This window comes from Acanthisitta chloris, unplaced genomic scaffold, assembly GCF_000695815.1.
Source record: "Acanthisitta chloris isolate BGI_N310 unplaced genomic scaffold, ASM69581v1 scaffold21891, whole genome shotgun sequence".
NCBI classification, from domain to species: domain Eukaryota; kingdom Metazoa; phylum Chordata; class Aves; order Passeriformes; family Acanthisittidae; genus Acanthisitta; species Acanthisitta chloris.
The window spans coordinates 18,924-43,070 of NW_008657951.1; the positions used below are offsets into that span (position 1 = coordinate 18,924).

Genomic DNA, 24,147 nt, shown 5'->3' on the forward strand with positions numbered 1-24,147 from the left:
AATATGTCTCCTGTGTGCCATTCCTGAAATGGTGCTTTTCTTCAGATGGCACTCAGGACTGAGCTGTAGCATTTGTGGATGGCAGTTGCCTGAACACTTAGCAGTGAGTACAGAACACACAGGAGAGATGCTGCTGTTGCATTTAGGTTTTCTAATACCACCGAGACCCTGAGGATTTCTTCTGTGTTCCTTAGATTATCCATCTGTGCAAACCCTGTACATACGATAATGGCTTTTCTGAGTATTTATTTCCTCCCTACTACTAATTTTTTTTCTATGTAAGATCACAATCTTTGGCTAATAACAAACCCATCTGAATCTAGTGATAGGTTTAGAAAACCACACAGCTGAGAGGATTAATAGATTTACGTGACTACTACTACGGATAGTGACTGTATGTACACCAAATCGAATTCCTGAGAAACAGGGAAAAGGAATTACTGATGTAATTTTCAGTTATCCAAGTATCATTTCCAGTCTGTATAGGATAGCAATAATCTGTTACTTCATAAAGAAAGTCACACAAGACAAATAATTTTGATTCACAGTGCCAAAACGACCAAAATCTCTGTACACAGATGTGCACATGTGACATCCATAACTGTCATAGCAGAACACCTTCATGTAGCCACTAGTTTACCTCTTTTAGGGAACCATTTCCAGGAAGAATAGAATTGTCCACAGTTCTGCGTGAAGTTTCTGGAAAAACTAGCAGAAGTAGATTTCCTTTCCTCCATTAGTCTGGCCACTAACCTTTCAGATTTTTCTATCCATGCACTTTTAGGGAAGATATCATGCTAACAGCCCCAAACCACAGGATGAAAAACAGCCCCTGGGGTCAAAAATTGCTTGTATCTTGTTGCTAGAATGCCATTTGGTAAAACTCCTGTAAGCTTGATCCCTGTAATTATTTTTTTCTGTAGGATTTGGATGATGAGAATATGCACCGACTATTCAAGTACAAAATGATGTGAAACAAAACTTTATCAGAGATATTAAATGCTGATTAAAAAAAAGAAGAATGGAAGGAGATAGGTGATGAATTCATCATACTTCTCATACTTTTCTTACCCTCTCTGTGCCCTTTAAATTCACACACAAGCAGAACGCAGACATATGTAATTTAGCAAAGTTTATCTTCATCGCCTGTCTTTATAGGTGCCTCCTTCAGCAGAAGCTATTACAGATTCCCTCACTAGGGGGAACTTGTGTCCAGCATGCCTTATCCACATGAAACTGCATTCCAAAGAACAGAGTCCTCCAGATGTCTCCTTAAAAGCTTTTTGCTCAGTAATACTCTGCTTGCATAATGCAGTGATCAAGAAGCTAACAGAGGCTACACTCTTATCGCTATGAGCAGAGCTCAGCTGCCATCCTGCCAAACAAGCAGCAGCTCAGATTGCTCATTTTAGCAACGATGGGAATCCCTGTATTTGCAGTGGAAGCAAACAATAGAGTCTACTGCACAGGGTCAATCAGGTTTCATGCTTGTCTTAGGTCACCCATTTTTGCTAACCACTGGACATACTCAAGGAAACATACTGGCCTATAAAACAGCACTAGGGAAAAATGTAATTCCCTCCCTCTGTTATGGAGAGCTATGAATTTCAAAAGCATAACAGGTATATACAATATTGGTCATCTTTAAACAAGAGTGATTAAGCTTTTGTTGAACACATGCTATACATTAGTATATGATGACAGAAAATAATTACTTTTTAAATCACACTGTCCCAATTTCTTCATCAGGATGACACCAAATGTGGGTTCCTGGGAGCCACAGGTACACAGTCTCATCAGCTGCCTTTTTTAATACTTTCCTGGTCCAGGACTTTGGTGACAAACTCACCTTTTCAACTTTCACCATCTCTCACCAACAGTCCACCAATAAAACAGCATCCTCCCACACTGTGGGATGGAGAGAAGAAAGAACTCTAACCTTCACAACAGCAGTGACAAAACAGGTTTGAGTGGAAACACAAAGTCTGTGTTGTTTCTTTTGTGATCAAATAGCTGAAAGCCAAGGTGGTATTACTGGAAGAAACTGACATGCCTCCAGTATTAATTTCCAGGTCTCTCTCCTATTTCATCCTTTAGAGGTTCTAATATCACAGTCATTTTTCAACTATCATTAAACAAAGCAGTGTTCTTGCAACTCCTTACATGCAGTGCCTTGCTGTAATAGCTACTGTTGGACCTTCTACCAAGCAAAACCCAATGGCATGGTACTGACTGGCCGTGCTCCTAGCATTTCAAGCTGCTGTAAGTGACCAAGAGTTCCTTGCTGTGCAGCCTTGAGAATGAATTCCTTACCCTATCCCAGAGTTTTTCCTTGGAGTGGGAAACAAGATGTTTTCCTGTTCTAATAATGGATCTAATTACCCTCTGTGTCCTCACATGCTGCTCTAAGCAATGGAAGAGACTGAGGGGCAGTGAGTAAAGAACTCTGTCAATTTTTCTGTCCTTTCTTATGCACTAGCCTGCAAATGGAGGAAGGGCAAGCAGCATTCATTCTTTTCTGTGCAGTCAGGATTACAACTGCAGGAGAACTAAGCAGGAGGACTTAGGAGGGAAGAGAGGTCTTACCTCCCTGCATGGCTCTGTTATGATAATTTGCTTTGTTATTCTCCAAATATCCTATAACATCTACTTCCTCCCCCTGCCCAAGTCAGCACAATCAACGAACTTCTCTGCTTAAGTTTTATACTTGATGTGCAGAAATTGTTAAGCAAAAAATATTACAGGATGATAAAAACGAGAACAGTACAAATAGCTGGATGTAATGGAACTGATCATTTTTGTTCAAGGCCGTGCAGTTCCAAGAAAACTTGTCAATGCATCTTTGGAGCAGAAACAGCAAGCTCAGTACAGTTTGTAAGCAATGCATGATTTGGGCCAATTCACCATTAATTCTTAAAGAGTGTCTGGTGCTTCATGGAAAACTTCTATATATAGAGACACTCTTGCTTATAGATCATTTTTACATTTCTCTTCCTCTTTTTCCTCTATTACTGCTCAGTGGAGCCAACATGCTGATCCAAGATTCAAGTCAGGGGAGCTGTCTCTTGGCTCAGGCTAATGGCAGGGGGAGAACCTAGAAGTTTAACACTTTCATCACCAGAATTATATTGAGTGTTACTGGCTTTCTGGAATAAATGGTGTAATTTAACAAATTTATTCTTCATTTCTTCTTAAAAAAGCTTATAAAACAGCTACCCCTCACTCCTTCATATCTGGAACTTAAAAGCAAGGTAAGAGAACACTGCAAATAATATAAAAATCAGAGCACTTTTAAACAATCAGATAAAGCTGAGTTCCATCTGGCTGCAAAAATATCAGAGACAAGTTGAAGGTTTCAGCAGAGCAGGAGAGATAAATTCTGCTAGAGGGAATCATCTCAATACCCTGCAGTAACTCTGATTCTGATGAACACACTTATCTCAGGCAGCTTTTAGGACTTGCCAATGGGGGCAAGAGGGGGTTATCACGAGTAAATTTAACAGCAAAAGGTTTGCACATTGAATCTCCATTTCAACACATATTCTGCACTAAAAATGCCTTTTTTGTAATTTAATTCAGCTTCCTTCTAAGCCAGATTGAAAAATGGCACTTTCAGCAAGGAGAGTGCCCAGATGGGCAGCTATTGCAGAGAGGTCACGACAGAACAGCTATTCTAGACTATTTCCCTGCACAATCAGGTCACTGCACGTACAGCTGGTCTGCCCAGAAGAAAGGTGTCCTGCCATCTTCAAAGACACCGACTACTCAATGTGACAGGTTGCTGGAGCCAGGCAGCGCGAACGGATCTGCCTTTGTAGTCGAGATACACGATGCCTCTGAGTAAGACGTTGCTTCCATATTTTAAAGCAAGACCTTATTATTTTAAATTAATCTGCAGTGAAATCCAGGGATTCGTATGTCTCTGGCTTCCATGTGTGACTGTGCATGCTGACAATCCTGTGCTGCTCCAGCTCAAGCACATGGCAAACTTCCTACTGGTCTATGTGAGGCAGGACCACACTTTGTTCAGGCAGGGCTGCCACACTAGGCCACATGCTCTAGAAAGATCTATTTGACTCTTGTTATAGTCAAGAGCAAAGGAGACAAACACCTTTCTTGTGTGCTGGTTGCAAGGGAAGTTTGATCGCTGGCACCTCAGCACAGAGCTTGGCTCTCTGGGATGGTGTGTAATACTTCTTAGCCCAGGTTTAACTTCCCAAGCTGACCATTTCAGAGCCTCTCAGAGCACCACTGCTACAAGGACTTATGCTGACTTTGATTGTGTATTCTTCCTACCACTGATCAAAACAGTTCTGGTAGATGAATATCAGAGGAGTGTGCTGTACCCACCAGCTTCTCCTAGAGACAGTCACAAAGCCTAAATATTGCTAGTGTTTAAATATATGGTATCTATGATGGGTTTTTTCCATAAATTACTTCTACATGTGAGCTTTAGGTATAAAACTCTTCTGTTGATCAAATGCTGTTCACTTTTTATTTTGTTTCTTGTAACTGGCAATAGAATCATCCAATCCCACTCAAGCAGGGAACCAAAACTGTGTTATTTGCAACATGGATTATTTCCATCCGACAGGTTTGACAAATAAGAGGATTCAATTAGTCAGAGGGAAAATTAAACCCAATCCCATTGTATGAATTTATTTTTATTTACAAGATTACCTTCCCTGGACAAGAGTTTTGGAAAGAAAAGAAAGATACTTTAACCATACTACTTAATAGCACAGACATTTTAAATAAATATTCCTTAATGAGAAGTGCTTTTCTTTCAGCACAGATCTCTTCTGTGATGTCTACGATGTCTTGCAAAATTGCTCTGCTTAGGCAGAGATTCACAGTTAAATGGAGATACACGTGTCAAAAGGAATGAGGCAGGTTGTTATCAGACAGTGTGGGACAGCAAAGGATATTCAAAACATACTAACATTGCTTCTAGAAGTAATTGATTTAGACACTTCAAATGGAGGTGTTATTATGAAGAGTTAATCAAGGGCAAGTTTGTGAAAATGACTTCCTAAAGCATGTTCTGACACACATAAATTGTAGCTTTCATTCTACCAGTTGAAAGCTGCTTATCAGATTTCTTCTTGCAGCCAAAAATCACCTCTAATCTGCACCAGCAGGGGAAGTTTTACTAGAGAAGGATGGGATTTTTGGTTTTACTTTTGTTCATTTTCTAAAAAGCTAAAAGCCACTGAAATTGAAGTTGAAAAATTCCTTCTTGAATATTGGTAGAGCTTACTGACCTCCTTGCCTTCCCTCCAATACACATGGGTTTAAAAATTCATAGCATTTAAGTTAATATTACAATTTTGTTTTTGGAGTTGCTAGGCAACATCAAAAAATAAACATCCCTGTTCCAAGCCCATACCTTCATTATTCTTCCACTCTTACAGAATTTGTTACACAAGACTTCTAGGGCTAAATCCTGCTCCTGTTCTAGCAGCACCATCATTAATTATTTGGCATACTATAGGGGAAATGTTTTTACCATTATACCTTGAAGATTCTGGCAAGGAAGTCTAATGGTTCAATTTATTGCTCATGTTTGAGAAGCTCTGTGGGTTTTGCTATCACTTCTTGTTTTTCCCGTTAAATCACCTGTTTAACAAAAGAACACACTAGTTTTTATTATTTACTAATCTTAATTATGTCTGGGCAGAAGGCAGGGCACCTTGTCTACAGAACTGCTTGCATTCCTTTGGTGCCCTCAGCATTTCCTTCCAGAATGGCAGAACAGAACAGACTTATTCAAGAAAATTACTTCCAAACATAATTGCTGGTTAATAATTTTATTTTGAAAGGGAAAGTTTAGTTATGCTTGCTGGACCACCATCCCCAGTTGCTGGTATATGTGAAAGATATTGCCTTTTAAATTAGCTTTAGCACATTATTAATCACATTCAATCAGATACTGACAAAAGTAATAGAACAAGTAATAAATAAAAGCACGATGCATTTCAAAACACTGCATGCCTTTTCCTTCCTTCAGCCTCACATCATACTCATGTTCAGTTTCCATTTTTCAAGCTGCAAGTGGTAGCAGACGCACACTGGGATTTGATCTAACACTGCTAGGCCAGAGAGGAAGGTTGGCTCAGGTCCTCCTCAACCTCTTTCAGCCTCACCCAGATCCAGACCCCTCCTGTGCCCCGATTTTCACCAATCTCCACGTCTTCTTCAACTCAGGCTGTTGCACAAGCACTAACGTCTTTTTTCCATGTCCACTTCCTCCCACATGCTGCTGCACAGCTTCTACAGGTGGAGCTACAGGGCTCCACATGATACAACCTACAGCATGTTACTAAAACCTGCTCCCAGAAGCCACGTGATTTGTTTCCAGTTTTATTTCATTGACTACACACTAGCAGAGTATTTGCATGTATCACCACACTGTGGCACCAACCCAACTCCTTCAATGTCCCTTTAAGCTCCACCATCATGCCATACCACATCTCCTTTGCCATAAATGCAACCCAAATGGTGTATGAGGTGGGGAGAGGATTAAACAATCTATTCACATCACCTTCACATGTGTAAGCTACAACACCCATTTTAAAAAAGATACATATTAATAAATAAGCACAACTGTCTCCTATGATCCTCTCCAGAGGAATCATGATAGTGAGAACATACCTCAGTGAGCTACACTGTGAAGCACTGGAGGAAGAGCTTCTTTTCCTTTCAATGCTGAGGTTTGTCTAATACTCTGCAATTATATCTGCACCTATTATGTAGATATTGTGCATGGTAAGGAGCTGGGTTTGGTAGCTGCCATTTCTATGGCAACACACAAAATATGAAATTCTTTGAGAGCAGTTAGTTAAGAATCTGTATTCCTTAGTGTATTTAGTTTAAGAATAATTTAACCTTCACAGTTGAGATAAAAAAGGAAGTCAAAATCCTGGAATCCATAGAAATAGTATAACTATGAGCTTTTGTCATTTTCTCCTTGCAATTTGCAACCAAATCTCCATATTACCATTGAATCTAGTCTAGAACCACATGTTCTGGATCTGATGATATTAAATTCAAACTTTTGGGGGTGGAGAATGTGTTTTCCTGTGCACGTCCTTTTCTCATGAATAGAAAACCCAATAAAACCCAAGGAGAAGTGCATGAAGCCCCTTGGCCATGTGTGCAGCTGTGTGCAGTCCAGCTATCCACGTTCAGAGGCACATACTCATACCCAGCATCAGATCAAGTGACAGACTGTGAATGTTTCTGTTAAATGATTATTTTCTGATGTCATGGAGGGTATGAATGTAGTGGCAATCAGAAGTTGATCAAATTCACAATAAAAAGAAACATTTTATTTTAAAACTCTAAGTCAATCTTCCCTTTGGGTGGGTTATCATTGCTACCACATGGGAAGCTTAAATCAGAGACTTTTACAAATCATCTTATTTGCAAACAATGTGCAGCGAACTAGACAGGTAGCAGTAATCCGCTTACACTTGCTGCCTGACAGTAGCTGTAGCTCTCTCCCTATAAACACTATGAACAAAACCCAAGCATCATTTCACCCCCATGAAATACAGCAAACCCATATTGCAGTCAAGTCTAAGTAGGCACCAATACTATCTATATACAAGTATATCCTCACAACTTCTTTTGAGCACAAAAAACCCATTATCTTCATTTTGCTGAGGAAAGAACATCAGGAAATTTGGACTCTACAAAAATCAATGGAAATTTTACCAGTGAGGGCAGGACATGGATCAGAAAAAGCAAGTACCAGACTTTTAAATGTATTTAGAAATCTATTATGGCATTAAATGCAGTCAGAAAGCACCGACAAGAACAGCAGAGTACATAAAGTATTGTGTTTCATAAAGCTATAAACAGTTTCCCAAGATACTCTTCTCCATATTCTGCCATCACTTTACATTAATACATGGTTGAAATTTCAGGCACTGGGGAAACATCCTCCTCTGCAAAGAGGCTAGTAATTTAAAGACAACAAGGTCATGTCAAAGATGTACACCAAGTGTCTGAGGAAAAAGAAGAACAGAGAAACAGTACTCTGAACTTCATTTACATGTAGTGTGCGTACACCAAGTGTCTGAGGAAAAAGAACAGAGAAACAGTACTCTGAACTTCATTTACATGTAGTGTGCAAGAAAAAACTCGCATTTTAAGGAGGAGGAACAAAAGGGTGGAGGCTTAACCCTCTCCACTCGAGTCCTTTGCCACACATTACTGAAAACAGTGTTGGAAATATTCTCCTGTTATTTGGTGGGATCAATGAACTAGCAGATGCATCATATTAATAAATCCCATTTCTGTATTATGCTCTCTGGAATACTTGGGAATATTTTAAAATCCTTCATAAAGCTCCAGATGTGGATCTAGAGGTCTAGGTGCAACATAATGCCTTCATACCACATGGGATGAAACTGAGGACTTAAAATGGAGAATGCTGGACTTACAGTCTTCTCACTGAATCCAATGGAAACCAAACACCTTAACATAAACCATAAACCATTTAAATGAGAGCTGAGGAGAACACAGCCAAGCAAATGCTGTGCTATTCAGTCCAGCTGGTGGGAGCTGGAGATGACATAGGAGGCACAAAGTGTCATTTCTACTGGGATCTGTAGTTTTTATTTCTGACTGAAGAGGACAAGGCTAGAAAGAAATCTTGAACAGATATTTTGTGTCCAAGAACAGAGAAATTAATTATATTGCTATAAATCCTACTGACATCAAGGCAAATATACAGGGAAGAAGTCATGATCCCAATCATCTGTTTACAGATGAAGGACAAAAAGGATTTTAAACCACAGAAAACCCCACTAAGCAATCCTGATTATAAAAATGAGAATCCATATCTCTATGTTCAAACTTTTAAGTGTGTACTTCGAAATAAAACCACTCTCCCACAGTAGTGTGAAACACAAGAGACACAGGTATGGCAACAGCATGGAATGATTAAGTTGCATTTTAGTGTATAAATCTCCATAACATCAATGCATCTGTGTTTATTATTACCAACACTAAGAAATGCTGCAAAAAATGGTGGTGGACCAACAAAAGAAGAAGGTTAGATGTATTTGTTTTCCCTTAAAACCTCTCCAGGGCATAGACAGTTGCTCTTCATTTTATTAACTATTCAAAAAGGTATTACTGCTTTAATTTGCTAGCTGTGCACACAAGGCAGTAAGTTTGTTTCATAATGAAAAAAATCTCATTTGTAACAGTATAAAATAGATGGAGCAGATTGTCTTATTTTGATGTCAGCCTGTTCCTTTCTGGCTGCATGTTTCATCAGTGTCAGTGGAGCCACTCTCAGCCTCAAGCAGACTATGCTGCTTCTCCCCCTTCTCTCCCAAGGACAGAAACCATGGTCATGAAAATACAGATTGTTTATGGTAAACATCCTAAAAAGCCACTAGTTATTTTTGGCTGCCATAATATGCAAATATGCCTCATTTTTGTAGAAACTAGGAAAATCTCTGCACTTCCAACCAGAAGCCTCTGGGTTCATATTAGTACATCATGAGCTCAGCAAAACCTGTGAGATTCCAGGGATTAAAATATATTTGTAGTATTTCTGTCCCTTCTTCACTCCCTCTAGAAGTGAAAAGTATTTTGCTTTTTAGAGCAGAAATTGTACTTCATGCAGTAATGACAACAACCACAAGGATTCTAAACAAAAACAATGGCTTGCATGAACAAGCACCCACTGTACTGCTAATACACGAGAGAGGAGAGCTGCATCAGTGCCTGGTAATACAGTCATAGCTTTCCATCTCTGGCATTTACTCAATGTTCAGATAAAAGTGTGGAAAAATTAAGCCACTGAAAATCTATTAAGGAGAGACCACAACATAACTAGCCCTGAAATGAAAGACAGAATAATAAGGTTAGAGGTCCTATCCTGACAAGGCACAGATCTGCTGGTGTAAATATGTTACAACAACTTATCTGTCAGTTACGGATTTCTCCAGCATGGAACCATCCCAGTCATTATCCATTCTCCTCCCTTCACAGTTCAAGTACAACAGGGATGGGGAATGACAGGGTACCACCACGGTCATGCTACATATGGCTACTTCCACAGCCCTTAGGGGGCTAATGTAGCCTGCACAAGATAGTGTGGCTGCTCTACTTATTAAATTAGGCTACCCTAATGTAAATTGGTTGGGATGTGGCCAAAATTCTACTAGAACTGGCAGGCTGCAGTCAGGGCTTAAAATGCATCTTTGTTCAACATCTTAGGTTTCATGGAAAGATGCTTACTTCAGCTGAAGTGTGAGCTGGAGCCTAAGCATAATGTCTTCAATGCCTTCCTCTCCACAGCTTTGTGAAGCTAAGTGGCCTGACAAAGATGCATTTTATCTATCAGCTCTCATGCTTTCTCCTCCTAATAACAGAAGTGCTCTAGTAGTTTGTCATGAATCAAACAAGGTTTGACTTGTCTCAAGATTGGGAGCCTCAAACCTGCAACACTAATTAACTAACCCACATCGATCTATGCTAATATATACTGCATGCAATAGGGTAACTAGCTCTCTATATACAATAGTAAAAACCATATTCCATGCTAAGAGAGATTTTGTGGCCCTACTGCAAGGGCATGGAAATCTGGTCATAAATAAGAAAGATCCATAATCAGAATCAGGACCATTTTACTAGCAATGAATAACCAGCAGTGAGGCAGGCTGCAGCTCCAACGCTGCTGACAGGAAGGACTGGGGAAGGAACTGCTTCTTGTGAACAAAGAAAACATGAGCCAGTCTTGTGGGTCTTTTTTTGAGCAAAGGAAAACAAAATAGTTTCTAGAATCACAAACCAACATCAGTTTCAGGAAGAATGTAGTGAAACTTATGGCCAGGGCAGCACAAGAAAAGTGCCATTGCCACAGCTAAGGGAAACCCCAATCCATTCATTGCACTCTTTTTTCTACTGTTCCATTTTATATCATATTCAAATTTACTCTTCATTACATCCTACTGCTTTACTCTTTAATACAGCCAACTTCTGACAAAAGATTCATAGGCATGCTGTTTGGAAATACATCACCTTTTTCAGCAGAGGCAGGAAGGATGCAAAAATATTATTTCCCCCTTCACCTCTCCTTTCCTCCCCATGGCTTGTTGCTCTACTTCTGGATGTGTTCATCAACTGACTCAAAACATTTGCGTTGCAGGGACAAACGCCCAATGATGGTCTGTACAGACCCGTATTCGTGGCTCCTTTTTCTTTCTCTCTTCTCCACCTTTCTCACCTTCCATTGTTCTTTTTTTTTGCAAGCACCTCTACATACTTCAGAATGCACAGTGCAGTAAATGAAGGGGGATCACTGGCTAATGCATTCCTTAAACCTTTAAACTTTGAAGCTGTAAAGAAGGCCAGTACAATATACCAGCTAGCAACAAAATAAGGAAAATAAATTTAAAAAGAGAGCTTAAACAATGTATTTGGGGGAAAATTCCTGTTCACAATGGCAAACATGGCAATATAAAAACCTGAGGTACACTTTACAGATTTAATTGATAGTCACTCTGTCCTTTTAAAATACTTCATGAATTCTGCTTGCCTTTCTAAAAAATGGTTTTTAAAAATCTAAATCATTCACATGTACTTTCCTTGATAGCATTAATCAATTTCAAAGTGATTTACAAAAGAAGTCAGTACTATGTTTCCAATCTAACAAGCAGGAAACTGAGCTAGAGGCAAGAGGGTCAGATAACCCAGGGTCAGATAACTGGCTGCTGACAAGATAAGGCAAGTTCCCATTTCTCCAGACTTTCAGTTCAATGCTGTAGCTGCTTCTCAACCTGTGAATGAAATCCAATTCTCTCAAGACCATTTTAAAGAAAATATTTAATAATTTCAAAATGGTACATGTAAAAAAAAATTTTGTCTAAAAGTGGCATACAAAGTTAGTCAAGTATATTTTCATATATACTATATATTACTTGATCAGTAAAACTCAACCTTCTCTTCTTTTAGACAGAAAACAGATTTCTGTATGCTCCAGTGAAGACCTTACTATATGAACATAATAAATGCAGTGAGACAACAGTTTCAGACAAACGAAGCCATCTAGGGAACCACAATGAGACGTTACCTACCAAATTTTTGGTCAAACCTCCATGCTGGAACGTGTGCATTGTGTTTCAAGTTGCTGTTTGTTGGCAGAGGCACTGTTACATAGATGGGGCCATTCACAGGGATGGGAGTGCCATCGCTGCCATGGAGATGAACGCTGACGGCAGTGACAGGGGTGAGGTCATACCTAGTGCTGTTTCCTACAGAGAGAGTGAATGAATACTGTGACTACAGAATGTACCAGAATTTAAGATACACTCATGTGATTCAACACTGCAGTACTGCATCAGCATAACTCTCAAGGGATGGCAGCAGCAATCCTCCCTGCCTTACTAAAAGCCCCAAACCAACCAACCAACCAACCAACACTTCCCACACACACCCCCAAAAAACAACTCCAAACCACAAAACCCAAGGAAGACATGTGTGGGTCCATTTTTCACTTCATGTTGGAAAAGTCTGAAGACAAGAAAACTACAATGTAAAAATCTGTGGCATGTATTTTCTCATCTTAATTCATCTTAAATAAATCTGTATGCATATCACAGCCATAATCATGGCAAGTCTTTATTATATCCTCACATGCCCATACTGTAACTAGCAAACACCCAAATAAACAGTGGCACTACAAGGATGATTGGTCATGTGTTTAAGAGTGCCAGGATGTATTTCCTTTGGCCTGTCACTGCAATGAACCAAGTGAAATGGATTATCAGGATATATGGCTATCTTCTTACCTATTTAAGACAATAATTACTCTTGATGTTTAAACTGCATGCCAATAAACACTATTCCATGCCAACATCATTTTAAAAAGCATTATAACCGTTCAACCCTTTAACCAAATGAAGCAATGACAGGGATAAATATCCCATATATATATGTATGCTTTCAGGTGAAAAAAACCCTTGAGGTTTAAAATCAAAGCGATCTGGAGCTCAAAGCAACAGTGGGAGCAGTTTAAACTGGAAGAGATGGAGCTTCCAGCCTTACATTGCCTAAACTGCCTGTGAGGTCACATTCATACCCAGCAGCTGTGGCACAACAAGAGGTCCTCAGGAACACACAGTAGCTCAGGGACAGTGGTCATTAGGATGAGTACCCTTGAGGGAACAGTGGGAAAGCATTGAGACCTTTATGATTTCTCGTAACAGTGAGTAAGTCTCAAGGAAAGGCCCTTACTAAGTTTGATGTCAGTAACAGTTCACCAAAGTTAAGACACCACCAGGAAAGGAGCCTGAGGAGTAGAAAGGGAAAGGAAAAAAGTGGCAAAACTCCTCAGAATTTTAAATTCCTTGGATTTTGCAAGCGGTGTCAAACTGAAGAAATGGAAAATAACAAGAATTAACTTTGCATATGGCTTAGTTACTAAAGCATCTACTCTGATGCACATTTCCCCAGATTTCCAGGCGAGTATCAGTGCTGCACAGCTGCCTTCACTGACTGTGAACAGAGGGGCAGACACTTATCTTACAGAGGGATTAAAGTACTGAGAAAACAGGCCCTCTGAAGATGGCCATATAAGAGAGCCACAGAGCTAACAGATTAAAACCAGAAAAATAAGGGTTTGAAAATTCAGCTAGGGCCCAGGGGAAGGTTGCCAGCCTACCCATGCATCTGCATGCTACAGGCTCCAATGGTGCACAATATCATCCCCTTAACACCTTAGAACATAAAACAGTGAGACAAGGAAGGAATTGGTGAGAGGGAAGTTGTTCCTCTACCCCTACACTGCCTCTGCCACGCACCTGTAACTTCTGTGAGATTGATGTTTGTCCCCAGGACTTGGGTAACTAAGGTTCTCAAGCTGGTATCAGAGAAATAAATTCCTTTTATTAAGTATTGTAATCTGACCACATTCTGGCATATAAAAATTCCTAATGAAAAAAGGTATAACTTCAGATTTTAGATTAACATCAAGGATTAAATAATGGTTTATATTTTATGTAATTTTAGATATTGAAAGTTCTGAATTTTTTTTGTTACTGTATTGATAAAGCATATATCTGTAAAAAATGACTTTTCAGCCCCAGAAAAAGCATTCTGATGATGAAACATAGTTTGCATACTTTTTACTTGAGGTGCACTGACACTTTGCTCAGTACTGGGCTGAACAAGTTATATTAGAAGATGAAGAAATTTCTGAAATCCACTGACCCCTGGCAAGAAGAAATAATTCTTCAGTTTGTCACGTTGCACAGTATGTAAATGCTCATTAAAAGGATAAAATGTTTCTCTTTTCTGTTGTGAAGACAAATTAAAATCAATGCTTATGAAATTCTGGTATCCTATAAAACTGATAGGCGTGCACACAGATTAAATGGGAATGGGCTTCAATAAATGTCAGCTTTCATTTATTTCTTGTCATTTTTGACATCTGGTGACCTGTAAAGATCTCTAAAAATAATCAGAGGAAAATCCACTGTCACTTAGACTTGACTCTTTATAAAGAAACAAGCAACCTACAAAAGCAGGAGGGAGTAATGGCTATTACCCAACTTGGTCCATTGAGGCAGACAATGGAAAGTTTTACTTAGTTGGGTTATAAGGACAAGATTCTGTGAAACCATCTTACTCCTCTCCAACTGGTGATTAATAAAAACAATAAACTAACAGTATTACGGGCTTGTCCCTACTTGCAGTGAAATTCTTTGAATTTTTGGGTTTAGAACATGCTGATTCATGCAATTAATTTTCACTGCTCCATATTGCTACTTCAACACCCAGTCAGGATTTTATGAAACTAGTTGAACTCATAGAAAACAGGTTTTAGCTAAAACAACTGTAAAGTCACTCTAGATAAATGATAGCCAGAGAACTGAACTGATTGAAACAAATGGAGAGACCTCTCCAAAACTCTACAGATACAAAAATAAACTGTGAAAGAACAGAGGACTAACTGGGTGGGGAGGAGAGGTGGGAGAAAAGGAAGAGGCAGTGTTCTGGAACACTCCAAAATTTCCCATGCAAATTAATGCAAAGTTTTTTTAGAGTTCTAAAATTTGTACTTTTTTTTTTCCTCTTGAGAACAGAAATATTGAAAAATCCCCAGCAGGTATTAACCTATTTTTTTTATTCCTCCAAAAGTTTTTCAGGTGAAGTCTTTACCAACTCACTTCGAGATGCAGAAAAAGAAGTCAATCCAACTTCAGGATTTTAAAGGTACATGTTTCCACACCAGGAACTTCTACTAAAGATACAGGACATTTCAACTATACTGTAAGTGCACAATCAAATATATTGTATCTGTGGTCTGTATTATACCATACTGAATATTACAGTATTTAGAAAACAATACTCTTGTCAGTCTCTTAAGCTCTTATTTCCTTCCCAGTCGTTTTGGACTTTTGTGACATACTTCTTCTTGAAGGCTAAATGTCAAATCCAGGGTACCCAAGCTCAAGTAGAAAAGTTGCTGTCACGTAAGCATACGGAAGACTAAAAAAACCAAGGGTGCATGAATCTGTTTTGTAGGGGGCTAAGAGGTAAAACAGGAAAAAGACAATGTACTGGTTGAGCAGTTCTCATGAGAAGGAATCATATGCAGTCTTGGCAAGAGCTGTGCTCACTACATGAGAGTGGGAAGCTGGATTGCAGAGTACTAAGGAAAGATTTGGAAAAGAGAAATCATCCTACAAACATTGTCAACAGTTTGTTCAGTGAGTTTAGCGATAATAAGAAAGAAGATGAGGAAGTAGATGAATGAGCTCAAATGTATTCCTTCATTTTAAAAAAAGATAAAGAGATATTAGATCATGTCAGAGTACGAAAAGTCAGAAAACTGAAGGTTGAAGACAAGAATAGAAAAATGACAGAGAAACAGAATGAGATAGGATGAGATGTACTCACTGGAGCAGACAGAAGGATTGGAGTAAGGTAGCAGACACATTTCTCGTTGGTAGTAGAAAAGGAGATATGCAGATTTGTACAAAGGGAAGGGATAAGCAAGCAAGGTACCATTTACACACATGACCTAGCATTCAAAGTCACTTAGATGAACACATCACAAGTAAATGCATCTTGAGAAACAGCAGGGAGAGACCTCAAGGGGATATTCTGACTGCTTCAAAGCAGGCTCAGTTATGCCTATGCCACCCTCACAGGTGACTGTCTAACTCTGTCCAACACCCTCAAGCAATTGATTCTACAGCTTAAACTATCCTCACCAGAGCAAGGTTTTCCTAGTCACTAGCTGAATCTCTTTTACTACACTGCACAGCCACTGTTACCTTTCTAATCCCATACAGGCACAGAGAAAACATTATTCTCCTTTTCACACCAGCATTTTAAGAATTTGAAGGCTTCTGTGCTCGATTCTGCTATTTTTCTCTTACCTACAAAACAGCAATTATTTCAATGAAGCCTGAATGAGAAGTTGAAGAAGAGTAACAGGCAGTTGCAGTCATAAAAATGTATTAAAACTTTGAATTTAATAGTGGTTGTGTTTCTACTGTGAATTTTCATTGCTTTCCCTTTGGTGCTAGACAAATTTGCACATTTGGGCTGGAAGCTAGCTTCAAAAATATCAGCAAAGCCATTGAAACAACACAGCATTAAAACCCTGATATATAGACATTTTGTTTACTTCTAGAAAAAAATGAACAAGAATTCTGTGGCATCCTCAAGTTAAATTCTCTCTTGTCCATTCACATTAATCTCCAATCTCGTATGTGCATGTGTAACACATTTGAAGACACCTCTGAACTACAAGTGTAGCCAAGTCTTCTGATCTCCCAAGGTCAAGCAGTTTTCATCTTTGCTAATCAGTAAGCCCCTTTAAGGGACAGTGGCCCTTGCCCTCTTGTTTACTGGAACAGCATTTTGGTGGGGCAGTTGACCCTACCATTGTCACCCAAATTTGAAAGAATGCTTGCTGGAATGGGGAATGGAAGAACTGTACTATCAAAAGTTGAGCCCTGGACCAATATGAAATCAGTGCAAAACCAAAGTAGTGGGTTACCTGTTCCATTTCCATCTAATCCCTGCAAATAAGGAAAACTGTCCACTTCCCAGGGTGAACTGGCTGCAGTCAGATACGCTGTCAAATCACTGTAGCTAGTGTTCTCTGGCAATTTCACAGATCTTCTCTGAAAATGAACTTGTGGCTGAGTCCGTGCACCTAAAAACATTAAAAGTGACTTTACATCCAAGGCAGGCAGACTATTTAGGTATTTGTATTTATGGCAGCACTACTACATTTTTTTTTCATTTTAAATTGCTGTAGCTTGAGAAGGACGGAGACATCAGAAGGCTGCTATGAAAGGGATGGAAAACCAGTACTTTTACATTTATTTTTCAGTTGCCATTATTTCTCCACAGGTATGACAGAGCAAAATTGTAGAGGCACCTAATGTTAGAAGCTTTTCTGACCATGTTATTTCCCCAGATAACCTCCAATTTCATTACATGTTTCTTTTAATGAGTATAACTGAAACTAAAACTAAGTTCACAAGTAGGGGTATGTGAAAGTTTAGAAAAGCATCCAGTTCACCCTATTTGTTTAAATTTTGTTTATCCTGAAATAGAAAGATAAATGTAGTTTATACTCTTTCAAGTAATTTTCTAAGAGACAATTCTACCTGTGCAATTTCTGTATTTAGTTTGTACAAAGCTTTGGCCACATTAACTATCTCTAGTACTGAGATCAGTCACTCCTTATTCAAACCACTGGACGAGAAGATTCACTTGACAAACCTCAGGCAAGAAGAGTTTTCATATTTTCCCACGCAAAGAACACATCTAAACAGAACCAGATTGGTTGGCATGTAAGATTTCTCTCTTTTCCTCTGTCTTGCACAGTGTTAGTATTTCTTTCAAGGTGTTAATTGAAGGGTCTTTGCTGCAACATGATTTAAGACTGTGTCATGTACTATGGCATTTCATGTCTCATTTAAATCCCAGCTTATAAAGTCAATAGTCTTTTTCAAAGGATACTCACCATTAAGACTGTTTAGCAACACACAGCAAGACTCCATCTGCAAGTTCGTGTGCACAACATGCAAATTAATTTTTAAATCAAAAGCTATTGTATTCTTCAGAGCTCATTTTGAATACTCACAGAACACTTCCCACACAGCACAAAATCAAGAGGCAAGCAGTTTTTTTCTTAATATGCATTTGACTACACAATTCAAAGATGTCAATTCAAAACAATTTTGCATCTTTCCCCCTATTAGTCTCTGGCAGCACTTTTAGGTAACATGTAGCTTCACTGCAAGAAAGATTAAAGCACTTGACTCACTCCCAAGCTTTATAACTGCCAGTACTATTAACCAAGAGACTGAAATCTTGCATTATTTTCTAGCAGGAGCTCTAGGTATGAGAAAACATAAAACTCAACTGGAAAAAAACTTTGTGTTGGCCAACAAAAATTTCTATGTAGGGGAGTTAGTACCTCCAAAGGGCTGATCACTGTTTAGCTGTCATTTCTTTGGTAATTCAGCAAGAAAAAGCTATAAAATCAATTTTATTTTTTAATTTCTGAAACATTTATGTGCTTATAGCAGGCTCTCAAGACTGGCAGTATCCTTAAGTGTTTAAGATACTCATTAAACAACACCCATGTGAAATGGGAAGAAGTCTCCCTTCTCCAATTTCTAGACTTAAATGGAAAGCAATATAAAAGATTAAATAAATTGATGGCAATGAACTCAGGGAAGACTTATTTCCCGTGTGCTCTGCAATACAGTAGCATTTTGCTGTACCTCAGGGACAGATCTGCTCAGGCACTTGGGAACCTCTGACTGCACTGCTGAGTGGGCTCCTACGGCCCATGGGGATAAACAGACACAGTAACAAAACAGGAAAAAAAAACCCACAACAAAGGAACTGTCATTAGGATTATCACTAACAGTTCAGTGTAAAATTGCAGGATTTTCTGCTGTGAAAAGCAAAGTAACTGTTGCTGAGTCTGTAATACAGTAGTTTATGGGGTTTCGATTTAAAAAATAGTTGGGTTTTAGCACTCGGAGAGCCATGAGCTGCCAAATTTTAACAAGATAAGGAGGACTCAGAAAGCCAATCTCAGTTCCTTAAATCCTACAGGAAACACAAAGCATTCTTATGGCTGAGCCTCAAACCCAACAGGAAACCTGCACAGCAATCAACTCAGATACAAGTTCTAAGGGTGAAGAAACAGCTTTCCCTGTAGGTAAGTGCATATGCATACAATAAATCAGTGCAGAGTAGCTAATTCACACCCTGAATTAACACACTCATTGATATTCACCCAAAACCTGCCACTCACCCTGACAATCCCCTGGGCTCCTCAGTTGGGTCTCCCCACACCCAACAAGAGACTTCAAGGGGGCAAAAGACTGGGAGCAACCAGCAAAAGGCTTGTGAGGGAAGCAGCTATCAAGGCTTTCACCATCTCTCACCGTGTTGCTGCAAGATTCCTTTAGCAGAGCTCATAGCAGATTTTGGGGTGTATGTTTGGACTTACTGAGGGAATTGGAAGTGAAAAAAGAGAGAGACTTGTGTTGACCAGACTCTTAAGAGTATTTTTCAACAAGTCAACACTTACCACTGAGAGCAGATTATTATTATTACTATTGCTTCTATTACTGAAGATACCTAGTTTTCACTTCGAAAACCCAAACACATTCAAGTATAAAATGGGCGTGTGATCTTCCACTTGAACACCTTCTCATGAACACCATGAGGTAAAGGACTGCTGAACACTGATCTTATCTTCTCTCAACATCCTCTTGTCAACACATCAACCATGATTCAAATGCTGTCAGCTCCAGTTTGCCAGTGCACACCTGAAGATGTAACCTCAAGGAGTCCCTGTAAGGCACTGGATGTGTGACATGTGGCACCATACCAGCCTTTGAGTTTTAATCTATGTGAAGTTACATCTGAGTTTCACCAATTCATGCTCTGATTGCTCATAGGTCAGAGGCAGACAGAGGGTGCCCATACAGCTCCCATTCACTGAATACTGAAGTTCAGCTCATCACCGTGCTGGTATTAAATAACCTAAATGACCCAGTGGCTGGCAAGCTCTGTCCCTTGCAATTACTGACAGAGCACAGCAGTGGATTGTAATGCCATCAAGAAAATGAAGCTGGCTGCATCAATTCACACAAACTTCTCAATTGCATAATAAGTCGGTTGCTTGATTAATTATTCAAATGAAATCGGTAACTTAGTGTACTAAGACAGGCCTTTCTTTCCCTTTGACTGGTGCTTCAAACACCAGTGTTCCCAGCCTGTTCCTGGTATAATGAGTTCTGGTTTGCTCTCATTTTTGCACTAAGGTAACTCCTGATCAGCTCTTTTGAAGCAGCACGAGGTTACTGGGAAGTAAATTGGAGAAACAGAGAAAAACTAGGTCACAAGGATTTTGGATCGAGACTAGAGAGGCTCCATTCAAATACTGGAACAATTGTCTAGGCTGTCTTTCATTTAGGTTTCATCACAAGAGAATTCCCAAGAAAAGAAATAGGGGCTAGACCCCATAAGATAGTTTTTACTGGCCAAGACTGATAGTTCAAATCCCAACCCTCAGAATACTTCAGGTGTCACTTTCTTCCTTTAGCCTCTTTCTCTGTTAGCCCAGTTGAACCAGTTATATCAATCTAACTTAAAATATTGGGAACACCCTGGATTAATTCACTTGAGGGAGTAAGATTATGTGGAAAAGAGCTGAGTCTCACTCAGCTGCTAAATGTCCCTCTAGTCCTTTAACATCCCCCATTTTTTGAAGATGTGAACATGAAAATACTGTTCTTTTTCAGTTAATTGCATAAGATTAGCACATTTGCATAAGAATAAAAGTATTTAATACACCATGATAGCAGAATACTGTTGGTAAACAATGTTTCATGTTTTGCCTAATGGAATCCCTTGTGGTTTAACACAGTTCACTGTCCATCTAATTTACTCCATTAGATAATGTCAGCTCTCAAATTGCAGAATATATGTACAGCAGCTGTGTTGTTCTCCAGCTCCTTCGGAGCATTCCATCAGCTACCTAATTTGTTTAATGCTTTTTCAGCTCCAGTCATATCTAGTGCTATCATTAATGAAAAGCCTATTGTGTCTGGATGGCTCCTAACTGTTAAAAAAGATGCCAGGAAGGCATAATTGTATTACATTCCCTCAGATAAAACAAGGTTATCTTGGAATATTATTGAAAGCAGTATTCCCTTGTTTATTAACTATCTGGTAGAGTTTAAAATTATGGTAACTATAAGACACAAGAATAAGACATGAGTTGTGCACAATACGAGTGCTCACAGGAAGGATGTCCCCTTGTTCAGGTTCATCAAAGCATCTTTAAAAGCTTCTGTTCTTTTGTTAAAAGACTTACCTCAGCTATCACATCAATTGGGCTAATTTAGGTCAGAGCCCTAAGTCAAATGAACATTTTGTTCTTTACTGTGCAGTTCAGAAAACACTGTTCATCTGACTGATACTACAGTTACTTTAGCATCTGTGTTTGGCTTTACAGAAAGGTTATTCAATTTTTATTCTTCTAATAGAGTGAGTTTCATCCTGCAGTATGTGGGTTTGCAGGCAGTCTGATAAGGGATCCACAGGAAATACTTAAGAAAAGCAAGTTTATACAGGGTATACAACAATGCAGATATGAGAAATTTTCAGTTTTACTGTGTCCTCGCTTTCTAAGTCATTTCACACTAGGAAGCAAGAAATAAAATAAAACCAGAGAAAATTCTTAGACAACAAGAGCATCAGAAAACATCTACTGCAAGGATGGTTAAATGAGGCTCAATGAAAAAACATCCAACAGATAGAGTAAGAAATTTAATCTCTAGCTCTCAAATGGCACACTTAAGTCCAAACTCATTTATTACCATGTAACTTGAATTCCCTGGTCACAGCAGTTAAGGATTAATTCAGCTATTAATTTGGTGAAACCATCCCACAGAGAAGTATTTCTCCGGGAACTCCAAAGACGTGCCCACAGAATACCAGTCTCACCCACACGACAGAGTTCAGGAACTATTGGACTGTCAATCTTTTTGTTTAGAGTCCCTCGGATTTCAATTCTCACTTCCAAAGGCAGCATACCTTGAAATCCTGAGACTATCTGGACTACATCGTCATAGACCATCAGAGTAGCTGAGCGTTCAGGAAGAAGGCCAAGGCTCAGTGAAGAGAACACTGTGGGAGAGAAGTGGTTTAAGTGGGATGTATTTAAATTCTTATAAACATAATGCAACAACAACAGCACTTACTTTCTTCTACATTTTTACAAAAGCAGCCTATCCAAACTATTAAAATCATATTGTATACACGACAAAAACCACATGCAGTTTCTAAACCAAATAGTTAAATTGCCAGAGTAACTATTAGTGAACTAAACAACATGTTCTAAGCTTTGACTCCTGCACATTAGGGATGGTAGCTCGAAGCACAGAAGAGTGCAGTGTACAGCAGGGTTTCCTGCTGCAGCTCCCAGCTCCACAGAAAAACATGCTATTACATAAAGAGGAGTGAAACACTAACTTGGTCTGGCTGATTTATTTTTCTGTGCAATGACTGTACTTCTTACCTCAGGAAGATTTTAATGAAACTCCACTTTTAAGTACTTTGAGATGCTTACATAAGTCATACAGAAAGGCAAAGTATGACGAATAAACTTGAATAATCTGCTTTAAAATACAGCATGTCCTTACTGAGTCACCACCTACACCAGAGAAGTACTATATATAGCAGAACTACTGTCATCCTACCAGTGGTGCAAAAGGGGCCAGATAAATGGTATTTGCTACAAGGAATCTGCCTGCAATGACCTCCCTCACCATTGGGTACTGGCATTCCACACTGGTATGCACACACATCTTTGCTGAGTGAAAACCAGGATATAATTTCATGCCATGTTCTTCAGACCCAGAAGACCAGCAATATGAAAACAGTAAGAAGCAGGCCACTCTGCAGTGCCCAAGTGGCTTTCAAAGATAGAAGGAGAGAAGACTAATGCAGATGAGTAATTTCTGGTTACTGGGCAGCATCCTGCTCTTGCACCTGGAAAGTACTCATCCAAGTCTGAAGTGACCACAAGCTGAGGAATACATTCCCAGAACTGGTTTATAGAAGAACAGCACAAACCCTTCTGATGTCACGAATTTCTTCTAAATTAATCCATATTACTTAATCCAAGAGCCTGCACAGATGTTAGCTGCAATAGGGAGACTACACTATTTCCATTTTAAGAAATATATTCTCTTTTCAAAGATCAGCAGTTTTAGTGTTTGGGAGAAGGACAGGAGAAAGGAGAAGAAACAATGAGAAACACACTAATAAGACCCATCATCTAAAAGATGGTCTTAACAATATACATGAACATTAAACCAAAATATCATTACTACAAGTACAGCTGAGAATTTTCTTTCCAAAGCCCTACATGTGAAACAGATCTACACATCAGACAACGTAAGTATGAAAGCCTAGTGTAAGTAGCACTAAGGCCACACAATTACAAAATTTGTTTGTCTTTACTCCAATAACTTAATTTGTATGAAGAAAGCTAATATAATTTAGACACCCTGGGGAGCTCAACACAATAAACCATGCCAACATCTTTTTCCATATATGCCAGATGATAATGAATATATAACCTCTAAACTTCCCTTGGGCATTTCCACACAGTCTTTTCCTCAGCATGACAAAGACAGAAAGACACAGTTTTTAAGGCTAGAAGGATGACTGTGATGATCCAGCCTTATTCCCGTGTAACTACATCCTTCCCTGAATTAATTATTGCTTCAAATTCAATAGCTGTATCCAAACTTGAAAACATGTAGAAAAACTATCCCATTTTCTTTTACAGGTGTCCAGTGGTGAAGAACACACTGCAACAACAATGTTCTAGTAAATAATTATGAGAGCAGTTAAAGATGTGCCTTTTTACCCATCAGAGTTTATTTAGGTTAGATTTCCAGCCATTTGATCTTCTTTTTATACAGGCCTGCTAGACAGAAGAATTCTCTCTCACCCGTTTCTTGTTCTCTATGAAGGTATCGATGGACTATGATCAAATTACCCCATGAACTTTCTCTCTAGTGAACAAAATAAATTAAGCACTTCCAACTCTTT

General features: G+C 39.0%; 1 protein-coding gene across 1 annotated transcript in view; it reads right to left on the reverse strand.

Annotated features, from left to right (window-relative positions):
- FAM171A1 (family with sequence similarity 171, member A1) overlaps window positions 1–24,147 on the reverse strand; it is a gene marked incomplete at its 5' end in the record, with an annotated part of 35,900 nt that overhangs the window by 7,206 nt on the left and 4,547 nt on the right. Inside the window, 3 exons of the mRNA XM_009084939.1 lie at window positions 12,102–12,278; window positions 17,039–17,197; window positions 22,120–22,212. Coding sequence (XP_009083187.1) covers window positions 12,102–12,278; window positions 17,039–17,197; window positions 22,120–22,212 — 429 coding nt within the window. The remainder of the gene's footprint in view (window positions 1–12,101; window positions 12,279–17,038; window positions 17,198–22,119; window positions 22,213–24,147) is intronic.